Genomic DNA, 22,079 nt, shown 5'->3' on the forward strand with positions numbered 1-22,079 from the left:
CTACCAATGAAGTTTTACTTTTTTCCCATCAGTCTCCTACTTCTTTTTTCTTACCTTATTGCACTAGCTAGAATCTCTTGCATGATGTTGAATAGAAATAATGAGAGTGGATATAGTTGACTCGTTCTTAATCTGAAAAAGGATTCAATTTTTCACTATTAAGAGTGATGTTCTCTGCAGGTTTTCTATAGATCCCTTTTATTAGTTCAGGGACATTTTCTGGTAGTCGCAGTTTCTTGAAAGAGTTTAATCATGAATAGATGTTGAAATTTGTCAAGTGTTTTTTATGCATCTATTGTGCTAATCATATGCTTTTCCCCCTTTATTCTGTTACTATGCCAAAATGAATTGTTCAGTTTTTGACCATTAAACCAATCTTGCATTCCAGTGATAAATTCCTCCTGGTTAAGATAGCATCTCCTTTTTTTATATTCCTGAATTCAATTTACTAATATCTTATTCAGAAAATTTGCATCTATTTTAATGAGGGACATTAGTCTATAGTTTTCCTGCCTTTTGTTTTTGTTTTTTGGGTTTGGGGGGAGTGTTATTTGTCTGTTTTGGCAATATTTTGATATCGGGACTTTGCTGACCTCATCAAATGAATTTTGAAGTATTTCCTTTTCTGTCTTCTGAAAGGATTTCATAAGATTATTGTTTCTTCCTCAAATTTTTGATAGATTAAAGTAGAAGCCATGTGGGCCTGGAGTTTTCCTTGTAGAATGACTTTAATTTAAGAACCTAATTTCTTTACTAGATATGGTGGTACTCGGATATTCTATTTCTTCCTGTGTCAGTTTATATAAGATGTGATTTTCAAGGGATTTGTACTTGTTTTAATGTCTTGGCACAGAGTTGTTCATAATATTTCCTTAGAATCCTTTGGATGTCTGTAGGATCTTTATGCTATCAGTCTTTTACATATTCTCTGTTGTTTCTTATTGATCAGTTTTACCAAGTATTGTCAATTTTATTTGGTTTAAAAATAATTTTAGTGCCATTGACTTTGTATTTTGTAGTTTTCTTTGAAACATCTTCTTTGATCGGTTATTTAGAAATGTCTTAATTCCCAAGTATGTGGACATTATTCAGATATTTTAAAGTAGGACTTATTTAAGTAAAATTTACATACAGTAAAATCTAACAGTTTTATGAGTTTTGACTAAATATATATATACTGCCATGTGACTAGCAGCAACCGAGATATAGAATCTTTCCATTACCAGCCAGAGATGGGGACAGAGGAGGCTCAGAAAGTCTTTCAAGCAGTAAGAAAAAAGCATGTGTGGACTCATAGAAGCTGATTAGATCTTGCACACTTGGACTCTAAGTAACTTAATATAGTATAAATAAAAATATGGTGAGCTAGAAGGATTGTTAGAGACTGGTTTGTGATTGGGATGCCTTTGAAGGTAAACAATATGGATCTTCTTCCTAGGTTTTGTAAGCCAGCATGAGATGCTATGAGCCTTGTGTGTGTGTGTGTGTGTGTGTGTGTGTGTGTGTGTGTGTATGCAACATATATATATAGATATAAATCTATATATATCTATATATATTATATAATATATGTGGGCCTGGAGTTTTCCTTGTAGAAGGACTTCTATTTAAGAACTTAATTTTTTTACTAGATATAGTGGTACTCAGATATTGTATTTCTTCCTGTGTCAGTTTATATAAGCTGTGCTTTTCAAGGGATTTGTACTTGTTTTAGTGTCTAAAATACTATATATATACATATTAGTTTTAAGTAATCTCTACACCCAACATAGAGCTCAATCTCACAATCCCAAAATCAAGCGTCACATGTGCCACCGAATGAGCCAGCCAGGCACCCACAATGGTCCTTGCTTTTAAAAGATCGCTCTGTAGGCAATGTAAAAGATACAGTGTCACCTCAGTAATACTAACTTCATGAGCACTGGGTTTTTTGAATGGGGCAGGCAAATCTAAATCCACAGTTTATATCTTGGTGCAGATTCAACATGGACTTGTGAAACAAACAAATAAAAATTATGTAAATGATATCAAGTATTAAAAATAATGTAGGTAGAGAATGGGACAGGGACTTCAAGTCTTTATTTGTAAAATAAAAGGGACTGGGGGCACCTGGGTGGCTCAGTGGGTTAAGCCTCTGCCTTTGGCTCAGGTCATGATCTCAGGGTCCCGGGATCAAGCCCCGCATCAGGCTCTCTGCTCAGTAGGGAGCCTGCTTCCCCCTCTCTCTCTGCCTGCCTCTCTGCCTACTTGTGATCTCTCTCTGTCAAATAAATAAAAAATCTAAAAAATAAAAATAAAATAAAAATAAAAGGAACGGGGCTGGTTCCAACATCGTTCAAATTTAGTAAAGACAGGACTGCTGGTAAATCTAAATATCTCCACAATTTAGTGATTCATACTTTTGTCATTAGTTAAATGAAATACTTGAGGAAATCATACATTTTTATTTATTCAAACTGAACAGAGTAAAACTACTTTTGCTTCTTTTTTCCCTTTTTTCCAAGATTTTATTTATTCATTTGAGAGAAAGAGAGTGAGTAAGAGAGCACAAGCCAGGGGGGAAGCAGAGGGAGAGAGAGAAGCAGACTCCCCACTGAGCTGGGAGTCTGACCCAGGGCTCGATCCCAGGACCCTGGGATCATGACCTGAGCGGAAGGAAGACAGATGCTTAACTGACTGAGCCACCCAGGCACCCCAAATTCCTTTTCTAAATCAGTATTTACCAACATCTGACATTCTGCTTGAGTGCAATAAATGTTTGTTGAATGACCAAATAATATATGCAAGTTGCCTTCAGTGAAAATGTATCTTCCTAAATCTTCAAGTAAAATCAGCACTTTAGGAATATGTTTCATGATTACTCTGTTGTATCAAGTGTGTAATGCGCATATTCCAGTTTGAGAAACATGGTAGGATAGTGGCTTCACAACTGGTTGTTTACCAGGATAACTTCCAGAAGTATTTTTATATACAGATAATGATGCTGAATCATGGTGCCGTATACAGCTCTTGGTCTAAGATAAGTACAGTTTAACTTTATTTCTTTATTCAATTTGCCATGGGCTAATGAATTCACTCTTTAGACAGTCAAACCCAAACTTTCTGTTGCCCAGGTGGTTAGGGCCTCTCTTCTTTCTGCAGTTTGTGTCAGCTTGCTCTTTGTCCAGACTGTGAAATAGAAAGCTGAAGCAGTCATTGTCATAACTTAGGTAATAAGAAAGTATTTTGGAAATAGCACAATTACAAAGATGACTTAGCTGGAGAAGGAGCCAGAAGGGGAAAATAGAAAACCTTCTTAACTTCATGAGCATTCCTGGAATGCACAAGGATTTACTTCTCTATTCATGAAAAGCAGCAACAATGAGACAATGAGAGACAATGAGAGACAATGTGAGCAATTTCTATGTGCCAGGCACTGGGCTAAGCATCTTACTTAACCTCATATCTATTCTCTGAGCTAAGTATTTGATGATCTCTTTTATGTTGTTAAAGAAACTAATGAAAAAAATAAATAATTGCATTTCTTACCACTCCCACCAACACCCCAGTGTTACTGGGAATATAATAAGGATTTTCCCTTATTATATTTTATATATTTTTTTTTCCTTTTAAGTTATTCTACTTACACCATAGAGTTAAGTAAACAAGCAATTGCAATATGTTTGCTTCACAATTACAATAAAGGTCAGACATAATTTTGGAGGACAGTAGAGAAAACCCAGAATATCGATATTAGTGAGGAAAAATTTCTCTATCTTTTTAGGACTTTGGTAAAATCTTAATTTTCTCTTCCAAGAAAAAGTATTTATTATTAGAGCCACGTAGGCATAAAAATAACTGAAATATCTATAGTATATTAGTATCGTCTCTTATACTAAGAGAGTATACTCCTCTCTCCCTGTATCTCTTTCACCCCCTCCTAAACTAGTCCCACCTACCAACTCTTTATTTAATTGTACTGGTAACTTAGATTTGAAGACTTGGACTAATTCATTGCCCACTTTCTTTTATTCTTCCTCCTCCAACCTCACAGTTATTAAATCATTTATGTTACACTTAGCAATGACTTCCCTCCACCTCTTTCCTTTCTGTCTGCCTCCCTTCTCTCTTACAGTCCCATTAGTTATTATATCAACCTCTTAATTGGTCTCTCTCTGGCTAAACAATTTTACACATAGAGATTATATTCATCTTCCTCAAATTCATCTTCAAAGACTTTGTTACCACACACATACATTTTTCATGACTCCTCTGTCATTTAAGGTCCTTATAAAGTTTGCCTCATCCTTACTGACCCCTTATATTCCAACCAAACTCTACTACTTAAACTCTGGTACAACCCCTCCCCCTGTGCTAACCACCTCAATATCCTTGCTTTTGCTCATCCAACTGCCCGAATGATGTCTTTTGTGCTTTAACCTCTCTGAATCCTGCCCTGCTCCAACCCTCTCCCCAAAACAGCTCATTTTCTGCATCACCCAATTGTGGATCTAGCACCACATAGAAGATCTAAAGCTGATTGCTACAGCCCTTTCTTTCTGTAATTGCAGTCCTAAGGGCCCCTCCAGGGTGGCATTTGCAGTGTTTCCCCCACACAGCACACAATCCAGTGTCAACCAGCACAGTCCTCCCTAAAACAAGGGAACCAGGAAGACAGCTGCCTCACTGATTGTGACTTCTCGTCTTCTCCCTGCAAGTACAAAACATAGATTACCCAGAGGACAGGGGAAAGGTCAGTGAACTCTATGCAAACAAGTACTGTTCTATCATCCCTTAAATCATGCCTCTGCTCCCACTAGCTCAGAGCAACCTTGAAAGACACCTGGGCATTTTCCTACCTGAAGTCTTTTGCAAATGAGAGCAGAAATTCACGTGGAAAGAAATGCAGAAGTTAAAAGCAATGAACTGTGTTTCTTGGAGAGATATCAGTGAGGACACTTGTTGGTGTGAGCCAAAGAGTATTTTGAGTCAAGTATATTGTTTTTAAGCAGTGAACTTTGTTCCAAATCATGCTATAGTTAGTTACATGAGTTGGGCAGGAGCAACCAGAGAGCAGTTTCTCCAAAGATGGCCTGTAGGAATGGGCGCCCGGGTGGTTCAGTTGGTTGGGCGACTGCCTTTGGCTCTGGTCATGTACCTGGAGTCCCGGGATCAAGACCCACACTGGGGTCCCTGCTTGGCAGGGAGTCTGCGTCTCCTTCTGACCCTCCCCCCTCTCGTGCTCTCTCTCTCTCAAATAAATAAATAATATCTTTTAAAAAAAAAAAGATCGTCTGTAGGAATGAAGGATACTCATAACATTTATACAAAACAAAAAGTGTAAGATCTAGATCTCCATTACTATGCATCCTATAAATCTGGAAATATAGACTCATACACATGCATTGGATACTGAATATTCAATAGCTCTTATTGAGAATGTGAATACAGGCAACTTCCTTAGGAAATGCTATAAAAGGACACAAGGTTAGAGTCAAAAATTTTTAAAAAATCAACAACACAAGAAGCTGTTCCTGGAACTGCAGATTGGAGGCTAATCTGGGAAACAGATCCTGAGGGCATTTAATAAATTTACAGAAACCCTGACGATTACATTGGCTCAGTCACGTAATAACAATTGTTTATTCTTTTGCAAATGTGAACCTTTTGAAGAGACCATTTCCTTTTTTTAAGGATTCCTTTGGGAAAAGAAGATCTGTCTTAAGCCAAAGAAAATACAATTCATTAGTCCTTGGTGAAAATGAAGTTCCGGAAACCAACAGGTTGGTGTTCTTGACCCACCAGCACCCTGAGCACTTGTGTCTTGTAACAAAGAGTACGAAGACTTGGAATAACGATCCTTTTAACAAACATTTACTGACTGTCTACCATGTGTCTCACGTGTGGCTGGAGAAAACAGCACTATACAAAGAGACACACCTCCTGTCTTTTTAGAGCTCTAGGTCTAGCAAGAAAGGAAACTATTAAATAAACAAGGAACACTTTTTAAAATAAAATCGTGGTATTGCAAGGTAAAGTATACGGTGTATTATTGCCAGATCAGACCTGGTCCAGGAAGTTTCCTTATGGAAATGACATTTAAAATATCCCACTGGTGATGGGAAAAGAAAGTGTGGAAAAGGCACACATGCTCCCTAAAAGTGTCATGTCAGAAGGGACACATACTCCATTGGTTAAGGCTAGGCACACAGTCATGCGTTCAAGTAAATAAAGATGGGAAAAATAACCTAGCTATGTGCCTGAGAAAGCAAGAGTCAATAGTCTTTGTCACAGAGAGTATCAAAAAAACCTCTTTGTAGAGGCTGCTTTTAGGCAAAAGTCGTGAGCAATGGAAACTTGAGCAAGGTCTAAAGGGCCCACAGGGACCACCAAGCTGAATCCAAACAGGCTCATTAAGGGACCCATCTCGAAATAGCCATAGGCCCTAATGACCAATTACAAGCACCACAGTTCCTACAGTTACCAAAAAAGGGAAAATCCATAGTCCCCAAACTCTCTCACTCTGCCCCATAACCGTGGTCTCTCACCACCAACTCCTCGCAGACTGTCTTAACTTTGCTCTCCTTCGCAATGCTTCCTTGTAGTGTATTCAATAAAATTCTTTCTCTTCGGTTCTGCCTTGGATGAATTCTCTCACCACCCATGCTGCCAGCCCCCACCCTCTGGGATACCCGACATTCGGTGGCCCCCCATCTGATCTGAGAGCACCACATTCATGTGTTGCCGTTGCATTAAGTCCCATGTTTTAAATTACTAATGAATTTGATTTTTCTGATGCCACCAATGCGGCCCACATATCTGAAATTATTTCAAATACTTTTGGGGTTTTTTGGGTTTGGCATCTAAAAGAATCATAAGTGAATATTTGTTGAAGTCAGAGTCATTGATTTTTTTAAAATTTACATATAATGTATTATTTGGTTCAGGGATACAGGTCTGTGATTCATCAATCTTACACAATTCACAGCACTCACCATAGCATATACCCTCCCCCATGTCCATCACCCAGCCACCCCATCCGTCCTACCCCACCATCCAGTAACCCTTTGTTTCCTGAGATCAAGAGTCTCTTATGACTTATTGAAGACAAACTTTGATGGCATACATTTCTCTGTGCAAACAGCACATGTATATTTACTATTTTTCAATATTTTATTTGTAGTTGGCTCTTGAAATAGAAGTTTGGACGGAGACCAACAGATTTCAGATATCAAAATAAGGAAGAACACCCTGCAGGACTTGCAAAAACTAGCTGGCAGAAACCAGTCAGATAATTCTTAAAGGCTCCTTAGCCACAGGAGTTGGGACTTAGCACATAGAAGGTGATTTCTGTAGGGCACTTTGGGAAAAGTCTTTTAAAAGGGCTCCCCTGCAAAGAAAGACTGGGAGAAGTTTCCTCCTAACCCCAAGTCATGGGAGAGGGGGTGTAAGGAAGGAGACCCATTGATGAGCTTAATATGTGTCTCCTGCATTTGAGGGACCAAGCGAACAATAATGTGTCATCCCTGGAAATTCGCGAAGCCTCAAGACGCTGAAGGGAGAGGTGAGGTTTGAGACATATGAGAACCACACCCCTATCGGTTGTGCTTGCTCAGCTGTTATTTGTGACTGCTCTCAAGTCTCTCAGCTCCCTTGAAAGTGGGATGAGGGGGTGGGGGGACTGTCCCATGTGCATCTGGAATCTCCGGGCTCTATTGTCTTAAGGTCTCAAGCAAGACTTTGATTTTAGCGTTCTGTTAGATATCATTTTGGTCTTCCTAGTAACATATAAACAGGATTCTGAAAAGTCCAAAAGGAACAGTTTCAGCTTTTTTGAGTATTTTTATACAAGGTTAAAATAAGATAAATTAAAAGCCATTGGCAAACTATAAAATACCATAAAATGGTAAGATGTTAGTATTATTTACTGTTTATTTATTATAAATATTTCTTACACTAAAAAAGATCCCTTATCAAAATATAATTTAGGGTTATGTCACCATCTTTAAAGCAGGTTTGGTTTGTTTGGGTCCCTTCTGTACTTAGTATCTAGTGAAGACTTCATGGGTTTAAACTTGGCAAGGAAAGTAAAAAGATGGAAAAAAAGAAAGCTAACTTAAAACATTTTCCATAATTCCCCTTCACTTCCCGTCCTCCCAATTTTTTGTTTCAATGGAAAAACACTAGGGAAAATATTTCAAGGAGTTATTTTAAAAGACAAAGAGGAAGTTAAATGGAGTGAAACCTCTCTTTCAAAATATAGTAAATAGTACAATAGATATAATTCTCATCCCAAAACTGAACTATTAATTGTAAAAAGCAAAAGCTAACACCTCTTATCATAGGAAAATAACAAAACTCAGTCTATGAATGGGAAAATATACCAAACTTTAAGGAAGAAAAAATTTTCTTTGAGAGATGCAAAAGATGAGAAATTATTAAAATTAGCTATTCTGAGGGGAAAGGGAAAAAGCAAGCAGATTTTACAGTGCAGGGGATTTCTTTTTACCAGCAAGAAAGAAAAATAACGTTCCATCCATTTTTTACAGGTTAGTGGTAAATTCTTATATAGGAAAAGAAAAACTTGAGATGCCTGAGTGGCTCAGTCGTTAAGCGTCTGCCTTCAGTTCAGGTCATGACCCCAGGGTCTGTGGATGGAGGCTCACATCAGGCTGTAAGCCTGCTTTTCCCTCTCCCACTCCCCCTGCTTGTATTCTCTCTCTCTCTCTGTGAGTGCCAAATAAATAAAATCTTAAAAAAAGAAAAAGAAAAACAACTTAAATATAACTAAATCCACACTGTCCACAGTGAGCATAAAATAGGATGTCTTTGGAACTGCTAGGAGAATGCTTAACTGTTTTTGCACATCCGTTGTATGCATTCATATTTCCATCCAACGCAGCATCTGTTTCCAGCTGAGTCCCATGCTGGAAGGATGAAAAAAATTGGGGCTCATAGAAATTAACAACTCAGTCGAGTTCATGTTGTTATGTATAAGGCAAAGTTAGGATTCAAACCCAAAACAACTCTGAATCCAAAATCACGTCTCTTGTAACAGTACCTATTTAACTGTCTTTGTAAGAAATAATTAAGAACCAAGGTGCTGGAACAGAAGGATTTTGTGCTGCACAGAATATCATAACACAAAACTGTATGGAATGAGGACAGTGTGGGGTACCCTTCCTTTTGGACTCTCTAGAAAGCAGATACCGAGAGAGGCCGCGCTGGGAGCAGAGTCCGGCGGCCGCGTGCGGGGTGCGCGCTCTCCTTCCTCTCCGCGTCCGCCGCCCGCCCCTGCCGTGCCCCCAGGATGTTGTCCAGCCTCAGCGAATGGTTTTGGCAGGAGAGGCTGTGGCTGCCACCCAACAACACGTGGGCTGCCCTAGAGGACCGGGATGGCCTGGTCTATCCTCACGCCCGGGACTTGCTGGCAGCCCTGCCCGTGGCGCTGGTCCTGGTGGTCATGCGCTTGGCCTTCGAGAGATTTGTTGGCCTGCCCCTGGGCCGGCTGCTCGGTGTGCATGATCAGACCAGGAGGCCGGCGAAGCCCAATGCCACTCTGGAGAAGTACTTCCTCACAGAAGGGTGGAAACCCAAGGAGCACCAGATGGCCGTCCTCGCGGTCCAGTGTGGCCTCACGCTGCCACAGATCCAGCGCTGGTTCCGGAGGCGCCGGAACCAGGACCGGCCCTCCCTGACCAAGAAGTTCTGCGAGGCCAGCTGGAGGTTCAGCTTCTACTTCTGCTCCTTCTTCAGAGGCTTTTCGGTCCTCTACCACGAGTCATGGCTGTGGGCACCAGTCATGTGCTGGGACAATTACCCAAATCAGCCCCTGCAACCAGCCCTGTACTATTGGTACCTCCTGGAGCTGAGTTTCTACGTCTCACTGCTGATCATGCTGCCCTTTGATGTCAGACGCAAGGATTTCAAGGAGCAGGTGACACACCACTTCGTGACCATCCTGCTGATCTCGTTCTCCTACAGCTCAAACCTGCTGCGCATCGGCTCCCTCGTGCTGCTGCTGCACGACGCCTCTGACTACCTCCTGGAGGCTGGCAAGATGTTCAAAGTGTGCGACACCCTCTTCATCATCTTCTCCTTGGTCTTCTTCTATACTCGCCTTGTGCTCTTCCCTACGCAGATCCTCTACACCACCTACTACGAGTCCATCGCCAAGGGGGGCCCGTTCTTTGGCTACTACTTCTTCAACGTCCTCCTGCTGATGCTGCAGCTGCTGCACGTGTTCTGGTCCTGCCTCATCCTCCACATGACCTACAGCTTCATGAAGAAAGGCTGGATGGAGAAGGATGTGCGCAGCGATGTGGAGGAGTCCGATTCGAGCGACGGGGAGGCGGTCCCAGAGCACCTGCCGCTGAAGAATGGCGCGGCTGCCAGGCCCGGGGCGGCCCCGACCGATGGCCCTCGGAGCAGGACGGCTGGGCGGCTGGCCAACGGGCACACGCCGGCCACATAGCTCGCAGAGGCCCAGCCTTAAGGGCCGCCCCCAGTGCCCCATAGCTGGGATTTGGCTGGGGGCTGCTGGACTGGTGGCCCTGGGGCCAACTCTGGAGACTGGGATGGCCCTCCCACCCCGGGGGGGTGAGGGCTAATGATCTGTCTCCAGCCCCTTCCTTCTGCCTGCCCTTCCCTTCCCTTCCCTTCCCTTGGGCAACTGGACACAGCTGGGAAGGGTGGGCAGCCGGTGGAGGCTACAGCCCGCCAGGGCCAGCTCCAGGCTAAAAGGGGCCCAATAAAACTTGAATGGAAAAAAAAAAAAAGAAAGCAGATACCGAGATGAGTTAGGAATGCATATAGTTGAGTGGGAAGTATAACACTTGAAAGAAAAAAGGAGAAAGTAGGATTGGACAGAGGGAGCTCTGACACAGACCTGACAAAAACTCCATAACCCCCCCCCCCCCCCCCCCGGGAACTGTCAGACCAAAGCCAAGCCCTGGAAGCACCACTTTGTGCAATTAGCTCAGTCACAGCTGGGGAAGACTGAGAAGAACCTGACCTCTGCTCAGAAGCTGAGGCAGATCTTAAGAAAGCCAGCAGCTGGAGACTGTCAGCTCCCACCCTTCTCTCCTCATGGCTGGGTAGCAGGCCCTTTTGAAGGGGATCTGAACAGCACCCCTCAGCGTCTTCCACAGATACACAGAAGATGAGCAGAGTTTGGACCATTTGGGAAGAGAAAGCAGAATGGAGATCATTCTTCTGACCGTACGCACGTCACCTATGTTTTCTGAGTCATAACAGTTTGAATTTAAGGACAAGATGACAAAACAACTACTTAAAGAAAAGTTATCTAGGGGCGCCTGGGTGGCTCAGTGGGTTAAGCCGCTGCCTTCAGCTCAGGTCATGATCCCAGGTCCTGGGTTCGAGCCCCGCATCGGGCTTTCTGCTCAGCAGGGAGCCTGCTTCCTCCTCTCTCTCTCTCTGCCTCTCTGCCTACTTGTGATTTCTCTCTGTCAAATAAATAAATAAAATCTTTAAAAAAAAAAAAAAAAAAGAAAAGTTATCTATAATTTTACTTACTCCTCAAGAAATATAACCTCCAGAAAAACTTTCCAAATAAACGTAAGAATATCCAGTGTGAAAAAAAAAAAAAAAAAGAATATCCAGTGTGTATCTCACATGAGTTTTAATGACATTCTGTTAACTACCATGGGGAAACATACTGTTTTTCTTATATCCTGGTCCAGATCGCTGAGATAATGTGTCTAACGGTGCCTAAGTTACGAGTAGGAGCTATGCCATTGTTACCCATTGACAGCATCACTGCCCAGACACTCTCCCACGGGAAGTACCACTGATGATGCCAAGTAGCCCAAGACTTGATATCTAGTCCGGGGTTCCATTCCGGAAAATAAAAGGTGTTGAAACTAGTTCTTCATTATTATCCGTACCACCAGTAGAGCTAGCATTCTGTCCCTGTGTCCCCAATGCCACCATTTCCAGAAGATTCAATGTCTCATGGTGGTTTAGAACAACAGCTTTTGAAGATTTTACATGCTTTTTTTACTGTAGCTCCCTTGCTCTCGGGCTGAGGGTGGCTGGGCTGATTGATAATCTAAGTAACTAATGCAAATATAACATTCTAACAATAATGTAGCAGATTTCACCAAACTTCTGGACTTCTACTTTCTCATACCTGAGGAGTTTTTCTTGGTAGGAAAACAGACTCTTGCTGTGTTGCCCGCTCCCAGTCTTCCAAAATTATGTAGATATTTTTATATCCATGGATGCAAGCTGAGATAACTGCTCTATTTGTTAAGAGTTTTCTCCAGTGCCTAGGGAATGGGAAACTACTATTAGAAAGGAACGGAGCAGCTGATAATTTTTATAGCATGGTCTCTGTAAGAAACCGAATACCACTATCATCTACAGTGTAAATACAGTTACTCTCAACAAATCCTTCTCCTGTCTTTATAAAGAGTTAAAGATCTCTTCCTGACAGAGTAGCAGGCCCCACGTGACCATGATCATTACAAGTCTGTTGGCCAAATTGGGCAGAATCAACATACTTCATAAATAATCTTGAATCTCCTATTTTATTTTTCCCATGTGTTACACTAACACCAACCTAGAATGTTTCCAGTCCAGCTATTTGTACCTGAGGAAGCCAAGATAATGCTTAGCACTTTGGAACTAAGCTCAAAGTTCAGTGTCAGCTCTACAATCTACACTGGAATTGTTTGTTAAAAGTTTTCCTTGCTGGAAGCTTAAACACTTCTTGCACACCTTTACTTGGGCTGCAACCTTAATGTGTTGCTGCTTTATCGGTAATACTGCAGTACAGTGTCAGTACTTTTAAGAAAATACTGAAGAGAAAAAAAAAAAAAAATACTGAAGAGGGTGCCTGGGTGGCTTAGTGGGTTAAGCCTCTGCCTTCGGCTCAGGTCATGATCCCAGGGTGCTGGGATTGAGCCCCACATCAGGCTCTCTGCTCAGCGGGGAGCCTGCTTCCCTTCCTCTGTCTCTGCCTGCTTCTCTGCCTGCTTGCGATCTTTGTCTGTCAAATAAATAAATAAAATCTTCAGGAAAAAGAAAGAAAGAAAGAAAGAAAATACTGAAGAAGGGGCACCTGGGTGGCTCAATGGGTTAAAGCCTCTGCCTTCGGCTTAGGTCATGATCTCAGAGTCCTGGGATCGAGCCCTGCATCAGGCTCTCTGCTTGGCAGGGAGCTGCTTCCCCCTGCCTCTCTGACTACTTGTGATCTCTCTCTGTCAAATAAATAAAATATTTAAAAAAAAAAGAAAGGAAAATACTGAAGAAAACCATCAGAGTTCAAGACATCAAGCTCATTTCTCATCATATATTTGAAGATTTTTCAGTTTCCTTGGCATAAAAAGAAAACTGAGGAAAGTAGTATTTCAGTTGTCTCTCCAGCTATCTCAGAAACCTTGTATCATTTTCTAAGAAAAAGGAATTTAAAACAGAGAATTTCCTACCCATTCTTTTCATGCTACAGAAATAAAATACATCTGCAGGCCACAGAGCACACAACTATGTTCACCTCCTCTTCTGGTTATAGTGGTGACATGTTCTTCCTGTTTATCCTTTTTGAGGATATCAAGTTTTCCACACTTCTGTTTCAGGAACTCTTTGATCTCATGGTTTTCTCTGTCTCCTGTCTCCAACTTTTTTCTAGTACTGATCTTCACAACTAAGGACAATGTATGACCCACTGAGGACCTAAGACAACTGGGGCCCAAACCAAGACTGGAAGGACAAGAATCTTACTTACAGTTTGAATTTGAAGTTCTTCCTACATAAAACTCACCTGCAGAGAGAGAAGAGACAGAAGATCCACACTGAAGAATTAAGTAAGCAAAAAAATAGAAAAATAAATAAAAATAAATTTTTAAAAAATTTTAAATCAAAAGAAGAGTAAGACCATAGCCCCAAGTCTCTAACCAGACTGGTGCACAAACATGTATGCAGCCCTCAAAAGTGATAGGGGAGGGACATGGAGGGCTAATTAGACCTGCTAATATCTGGATTAGATTTTAATCCTTGCATAGAACACAATTAAGGTTTAGAACCGAAATCTTGCTGAAAGGCCTGTCCTGGAGAAGCTGTGCCCTTAAGGTAGAGAAGCCAGGCAGCTGACATGCAAGTTCATCTTGGCCTGCACTTTGGGAGAAAACAAGTCTTAAACGAGAAATCAGTTTCTTTGGCCTGCACTTTTCAGAAGAGAGACCCACGTGGTATCAGAGAATCTTCAAACTGAGAAGCAAACATAAATATTGGTCCCCGGCCAGTTACATCCTTAAGTGCTCGGCAGAATCTAATGGAAAATTGCCCTGCAAAGACATCGGAGTGGATGATACCAGTGTATGTGCTTCACCCAAGTCCCCTGGATCCAATTTCACTGTTTCTTGGGGCAGGAACACTCTCCTGGGTATGCTTTCCTATCCAGCACCACTGGGCCTCCTCCATGTCCAAAGCATGGCCCTCTAAGACACATCCTCCCTGCCATTTATCATAGCTCTGTAGTCTCAGTGGTAACAACTCAGTGATATAATGGAGACTCCAGAGTCACCTATAGAATCGGCCTGAGACCGTTTTCCGTGGGACTTTGCCCAAGATCACAACCTTGTTCAGATTGCTCGCCTTCTCACTCCTGTTTTCCTCCAACCCCTTGCCAGCTTGCCAGGAACACTCCCTTAATAAGGACTGCCACTGAACCCTCATGTCAAGTGTCCAGTTCTAAGGAATGCGACCCAACTTACTCCCGTGGGACTCCCCCAGGCAAATAAACAAGCACCTCTAAAGACAAACTGTCTAGAAAAAATATTATAAAACATACAAGGGAAAAAAATCCATCTGAGACAGAGTCTTCAGAAACAACAGAAGTATTCAGCGCTACTAAGGACTTTATGTGATAGAAAAACAATTTGACAGAATATGTAAATTATCCAGGATACAGATGGAGAGAACTAAAAATGGAAAGTATGACAGAGAGTCTAAGGAAGACAGGGAAACAATGAGAAGATTGGCCATTGGTCTAATAATAATTCCCAAGAAAAGAATAAAAAGAACGTAGAGAGAAAACATCTAAAACAATAATGTCTGAGTAGTTTACAGAGACAGATGCATCTGAAAGAGACATTGCATAACACAAAATCAGAGAGAATATTCTAAAAGTAAGCAGATAGGAAAGCCAGATTAGCGAGGAAGAAAAAATAATTAGACTACCAAGACAGCAACAAAAGAGGCCAGAAAGACAGCAAAATGATGTCTTCAAAGTGGAAAATGACTGCCAGTATAAATGAAACCAAACCAAAATACCACAAATGAAAGAGAAAATAAAACCACCTTCAGACAGTGACTATGAGGGGGCACCTGACTGGCTCAGTCGGTAGAGCATGTGACTCTTGACCTCAGAGTTGTGAGTTTAAGCCCACCTTGGGTGTAGAGATTCCTTACAAAAAACAAAACAAAAAAAAAAAATGAAATCTTCAGACAGTGACTGTGAGATTTTATAATGTAATTAATAGTTTCCCCTAAAGAAAGAGACTGACCCTAGAAGGAAGGTCTGAGATACAAGAAACCATGCAGAACAGAAAAAGAAAGTGGGGAAATGGATATGGGTTCCACCAAATTGGCATAGACTCTGAAAGCTACCATCCCCACAACAAAAATGCTCACTTTGGAGAGGTGAGGACTCAGAAGCAAGATGAATTTCAGAAACTATAACATGTTTTTTGTTTTTTTTTTTTAAAGATTTTGTTTATTTATCTGACACAGAGAGAGCAAGAGAGGGAACGCAAGCAGGGAAAGAGAGAGAGGAAGAAGCAGGCTCCCTGCCGAGCAGGGAGCCCAATGTGGGGCTTCATCCCAGGACCCTAGGATCATCACATTAGCCGAAGACAGGGTCTTAGCGACTGAGCGACCCAGGCATCCCCAGAAACAATAACATGTTAGCAGAACTCAGACATTAGAGTTTATATATATATATATATGTATATACACACATATATATGTATATACATATATATAAAATTATATATAGTACATAAAATATATATAATTCTACCAATTATATATAATCTGACAGGAGAGTAAAACACTAGTCTTTACATTTTCTATGCCATATTTGAACACTGTGAATTTATCGACTTAAAGGATAGAAAGTGATTAGATTTTTGCCGTATAATAATAAAAGAAGAATAAAAGGAAATTTTGGTGAAAAACCATGATTTATCCAATAGGAAGAGAGAAGGAAGGACACAAAGTGATATGTGGGAAGCAGGAAGCCAGAATGACAGTTGCACCAACTAATATAGCCATATCAGTCAGCATCAGAGGAAATTGACATTTGAGTGGGACAAAAACACCATTATATTTTAAAAGAGTTGTATAAAAGGAGCAATTCATGAGGAAGCTGTATCTCTTTTGAACTTGTACATACCCCTAACAACATATATGAATTATGATTACATAAAAAACAAAACTGACAAAATTACCAGGAGAAGGTGACAAGCCTACAACTGTGAAGGTTAACTTTAGAACTGTTCTTTCAGTGAGTGATAAGGTAATGAGATGGAAATTTATTAAAGCTGTAGGTGACTTGAACAACACAGTTAACTTACATGATCTAATACACATATAGAGAGACCTGAATCTAGTAATTGCAAAAAAAATTATTTTGAAGCACGTATGGAACATTTACAAAATTTGACCTCATATTAGTCTACAAAGCAAGTCTCACAGGTGACTCATGTCTATCTAGACCCATATTTTCTTACCATAACAAAATTAAAAACAAGAACACCAACAGCTCATATATTTGAGAATTTAAAAACACACTTCTTAATAATTAAACTGTGAGAAGAAATCTGAATCAAGATAAAAAACAGTTTATGTGTTACAAAAAACATTGCTTATCAAAACTTAGGGAATAAAGTTGAAGCAAGAAACAGATAAATTTTAGAGTGTTATATTCATGTATTAGTAAAACTAGTAAAAAACAATGAGTAAACTAAGCTTCAAGATCAAGAAGTGGGGAAAAAAAGGGATAAAAGCCAAGTAAGTAAAATAAAAGGAATAATAAAGAAAGGAGCCAAAAAAAAAAAAAAAAGACAAAGTGAAAAAATATATACCTAATAGGGTGGATGAAGAAATTATGAACCAGTGTGATAATATGTAATTGAAGGACGTGCAAGTTTCTACCTACCTTCAGTGGCTTCCTACTATACCCTATACCCTAGACCAGAATCTACAAAGTCCTGTCTTCCTGTCTGACCACACTTCCTGTTGTTCTTCCTCTGGCTCCTTGGCCTACTTTGTGTTCCTCGAACATGCCCAGCTCCATCCTCCTGTAAGACCTTTGCACTTTTTCTTTCCTCTCCCTGGAATTCTCTACAGTAGTGAGAACAGATGAGTAGTCTCTCTTACTATAGAGTATATGTCCTAGAAGTTTGATTATTTAGAAGGTCTTTCCTCTTCACTGACCTAAATGTCACTGTTATTCCTTTTTCTATCTTCCTATTTTTCTCTCTCTTCCTACTAGCATACCGCTTCTTTGAGACAAGGACCTGTCTATCTATGCTCAGTACTATACTCCAAGGGTGTAGGATGATGCCTGAAACAATTGTGTGTTCAGGAATATTTGCTGAAAGAATGAATGTTAAAAAGAATGTTGAAAATGAATGCAAGTGAATATTGAAAGAATGAATTCATGGAAGGTGTTTCAGATGAGAAAAGTGTTATAATTATATTTGAGGAAAACAGAAGAAGCTGCCTACAGCAAAGAGGGGTGTGTGTGTGTGTGTGTGTGTGTGTGTGTGTGCGCGCAAACAGAGAAAAGACTCTGCATAAAGGCAAGAGAATGGATATCGTGACTGAAGAGTAAAAAGGTGGTTGGTCAGACAGGGACCAGATCTAAAGTCTGTGCGCTACACAAAGGAATTAACGTTTAAACTTACAAAAAGCAATGTGTATGATGTCTGTTTATTTCAACACAAGATGAGAATTTATGTTTCCAAAATCCATGTTTTGAGATTTGATTTAAAAAGTAAAGAATGTTTTTATTTTGTTTGAATAAAACAACCACTCTGGTTATAATTGTTTATTTTTATGTACTCAGTTTTAACTGTATAAACTATATAATTGGTAACAGGATACTTTATTAATCTTTATATCCTGCTTCATATAAACTGTGTGTAAATCAAGCATCAGAACACAGCTGTGTACAAAATTAGGACATATTTTTCCCTAACTGATGTAAAGATTATGAGCCCACTCATATCTGAGTGGTGAATTTGTCATCATCGCCATCGTTATTATAACTAACGTGTAGTAAGTGTTCTTGTGTCCAAGACACTGCTGCAGTCTTTATTTTAAATCTTCGGTGCAGGGACAATTAATTGCTCTGGTTCACATAGCTAGTGAACAGAAGAGCCAGGATTCAAATGTGGTAGTTTGGCTCAAAGCCTGTGAACCACTATTCATGTTGATTCATTCTTCCCTGATGAATTCAGTCCTGACCACTGAAATTTGTCCCTTAATCTCTTCATGAAAACATATGTCTGGTTTTAAGTCATCTTCTCATGACATCCTTCTCCACCTCCTTGATTTTCTCCGCCCACCTCCTATCTGTTCCTCTTCAGAAGCTTTTGCCGCCAATGTCACCCTCTGGTCTGGCTCCTGGAATTGGACATAGACAAAGTCACAGTCAGGTGCTTTTAGAGGGATGAGAGGAGGTCCCCGTCCTCCACAGGTTCAGTATGATGTCAGTTGATTCCAGTGATGTGCGAGTCTCCATGGAGATGGCATCTGGGGTTTTCTTAGCCAATGCGTATCTCCCCCAAATCCTTATCAGTGGTGCATACACCCTTCTGGGTATATCTTCTGGGAATAACAATCTAAGTGGCTCTTATCTCTTTGCTCAACTTTGGGCTCTCTCAGGTAGAATCTTGAATATGAGCTCCCTTGCCCTCTAGAAATAGGGATATGGCAGCCCTCAAAACATCCTCTTCATAGGTATCCTATGATACTCTCATGCCCTGCTGACCTCCTGCTTCTGTGAACCCACCCACCAGTGGGCTTCCTGCCTTCAGAAACCTCCAAATGAAAGGTCAATGGCATTCCCCAATTTTTAGAACCCAAATTTCAGAATATGCAAGTCTAGTGTCTCCTCAAATTTGGGAATTCAGGGTTAGTTACATGTTTCAAGAAGTTAAATGTTGCAAGAAGATGACCTTTTTCTCTTTCCCCTTAGGGTTTTTTGGGAACCCATCAGGTTGCAAACCCAACAGAAGCGTGTCCCATAATTTAGGAGTGGGGAACAGGGGACATTCTGTGCGCTTAAAAAGTAAACTCAGTGTCTTTTTTCTCAGCTAAGGGTTTAAACAGGTCCTACTCAACAACACCAGGGTATTTCTGAAAGGGATCTGAGTTGGTATATCATATTCTCATGTCCACATCAACACATTCATGTAATGAAACCACCAAAGATAGTGACATCAACACCAACTGAATTAGCATAAGGAATTAGAGGGACTTTAAAGGGTATATTAGTGATCCTGATAGTAAACACATTCTATTTATATACTCAGCTCAAATAAGTAATAAACCCACCACTTTTAAAAGCCAAGAACAATATGAGCTGAGCTTTCTCTTTTGGTAATAAGATATATAGCTTACTTTTCAAGAATTCATTTTTCTATTAAATGTCAAATGACAAATATTGTAAGTTTTTCTCAGACAATATGTGCTTCCAGTGTTTGCATTCAATTTAAAAATAAAGTTAACTATGTCTTTCTACTGCATTTTAATAAAGCCTTAATATCCTAAAGCTATTTGTTAAGGCAAAAAAATAAAATAAAGCTAACCAGTTTTGTGTTATTCTGATCATATTTATCATATAAATATGTTATAGCATGAAGAACAAATAATGTTTAGTTTAATGCTTGGCTCATAATGAGCTTGTGTTCTAACTTGAAAAATATGGTTGGCATCACCAATCTCATCACCATCCTAGGGAAAACTAAATGACAACATATATAAATCATAAGGACAGGCACTTCATACATGTTTGCTATTTTTCTATCCTTAGTACAGCAGTCTTTTTTTTTTTTTTACCATAATTCATTGTCTTTGATTCAAAATTTCTTGATTTTTTTTATGGGGCGCCTGGGTGGCTCAGCTGGTTAAGTATCTGACTCTTGATCTCAGCTCAGGTCTTGATCTCAGGATCATGTGTTCAAGCCCCACATTGGGCTCCATGCTGGGTATGGAGCCTACTTAAATAAATTTTTTATTTAAAAAAAAAGTCTTGATTTTTTTTTTAAATGTCCTTACCAGGAAACAACATAGTATGTTCTCTGTGTTATAAAATTACCATTATTCTAAAAGCCTTTTGTTTTCAGGGTTCTACTTATTTAAACCAGATCATAATTGTATTGCTTTTGGCCCAAAACTGTGCTACCTGTTCATCCTTGCTTTATCCCTGCTAATTAGCAAAACTTGGCAGCAAAGTCTTTGAATGTGATATGCATTAGTTTCCTGGATGCTGTTTAATATATGGACTCTACAAGTTCCAGTCTTGGAGAAACTTCCCTTAAAAAGATTTTTGGTGATCCAGACCAGAATCCTAAGCTTCCACTGTCTGCCCTCACTTAAAAGCACTTTCCTGACTGGTTGCTCACCATCACAGACTGTCAGACATCCTACCACTTCTCAGCATTCATTTCTAAAATTTTGTAATTTTCCATCTTCCTATCATGACGGTGAAGCTCAAATTTTCTCAGCTTTTCTTCTGCAGTGTTGCTCCCCCTAGTGCCAAGTCAAGAGACTGAATATTCGTGAGACTAACGTAAGCGCTTCGCTAATTTAAGTAGTAGAAAAGGTAACTGCAGACAGAATTACAGCATTTACACAGTAAATGTACTTTATCTGCAAGTCAGGGAGAGGGTCTTCATCATCACCATATATGCAGCAGATAGAGCAGCATTGACTCCTAACCAAATGTCCTTTGAACCAAAATGCCAAGAGAATACATGGAATGGGGGGAAAAAGAATTTAAACTATCTCCATCTTAAATTTTTAAATTTAAAATGTGCCTTTTATAGTGGCACCTAAATTTTTAGAAGCATCTTATCATAAAACAGCATTTCAGTAGCTATGAAAGCATTGAATAAGAATTCTTTCAATTTTTTCTCCACATTTTCAAAGAATGAGTTACATGACAAAAATATACTTGGAAAGAAGCAACTTAGAAGTTTCCAACTTAGGAGTGAAATGAATTCAACTCTGATGGTTGGACCTTGTATGCATAGACGTTAGAGGAATTTGTCTGTATGTCACAGGAAAGAGCTACTGAACAACCAGGAATCCCATGATCCTTTAGGGCTAGTGATAGCTTCTAGCAAAGCTTACTTTACCCAGCGAGACCTACAGTGAGAGTTCTTCTGCACTCTCTCAACAGTCTGCCATTCTTTTCCAGTCTTTACTTTTCACCTATCCTTCCCAACTCCCCTATATCTATGCTGGTCTGTCCTCTGAGTTGACCAAACTTTACTCTTTGAACTTCAGATTGTTGGCTGGGATCACTACAACTCCCACTTCAGATTTGGACCAGGGACTTTCCATCTGAAGTAACAGTGATAGTAAAGGATGTACAGTTAGCCCATGACCCCCCCCCCCCAGTAAAAAATCAGCCTATAACTTTTGACCCCATGAAGCATAATAACTACTAATAGCCTACTGTTGACCAGAAGCCTTACTGATAACAAATATGGTTGATTAATGCATTTCAAAAATATTACTGAGGTGAAACATTTAGGAATGGCACACTTTTCTGTGTCTGGATATTATATAGACAGTTCATTAAACATGCTTTCCGCACTGCAACTATCACATTAATCAATCCCAGAGAATTTTGGTTTCCTAATGCTTCACTTCATATTTTAAATACAATTTTTTATGCAGTGCTAGTATAACAAGCTCCTACACTTTTTCAGGATGGAGGAGACAACTTTGGAAGAGGTAATCTTTCTACTTTTAAGATATAATAGTAGAATACAATGAATATACATTTGAGAGAATCCAATCCAATGCACAATAGAAAGAATCTGCACCGCTATCTTCAA

At 40.1% G+C, this 22,079-nt stretch overlaps 1 protein-coding gene across 1 annotated transcript; it reads left to right on the forward strand.

Annotated features, from left to right (window-relative positions):
- The first annotated feature begins 9,199 nt into the window (after positions 1-9,199).
- Positions 9,200-10,741, forward strand: LOC125106359 (ceramide synthase 4-like). The gene has a single exon (XM_047740275.1). It carries the CDS (start codon positions 9,290-9,292, stop codon positions 10,451-10,453), a length of 1,164 nt encoding a protein of 387 aa, XP_047596231.1. The 5' UTR covers positions 9,200-9,289; the 3' UTR covers positions 10,454-10,741.
- Positions 10,742-22,079: the final 11,338 nt, after the last annotated feature.

The sequence above is a fragment of the Lutra lutra genome, chromosome 8 (assembly GCF_902655055.1).
Source record: "Lutra lutra chromosome 8, mLutLut1.2, whole genome shotgun sequence".
NCBI classification, from domain to species: Eukaryota; Metazoa; Chordata; class Mammalia; order Carnivora; family Mustelidae; genus Lutra; species Lutra lutra.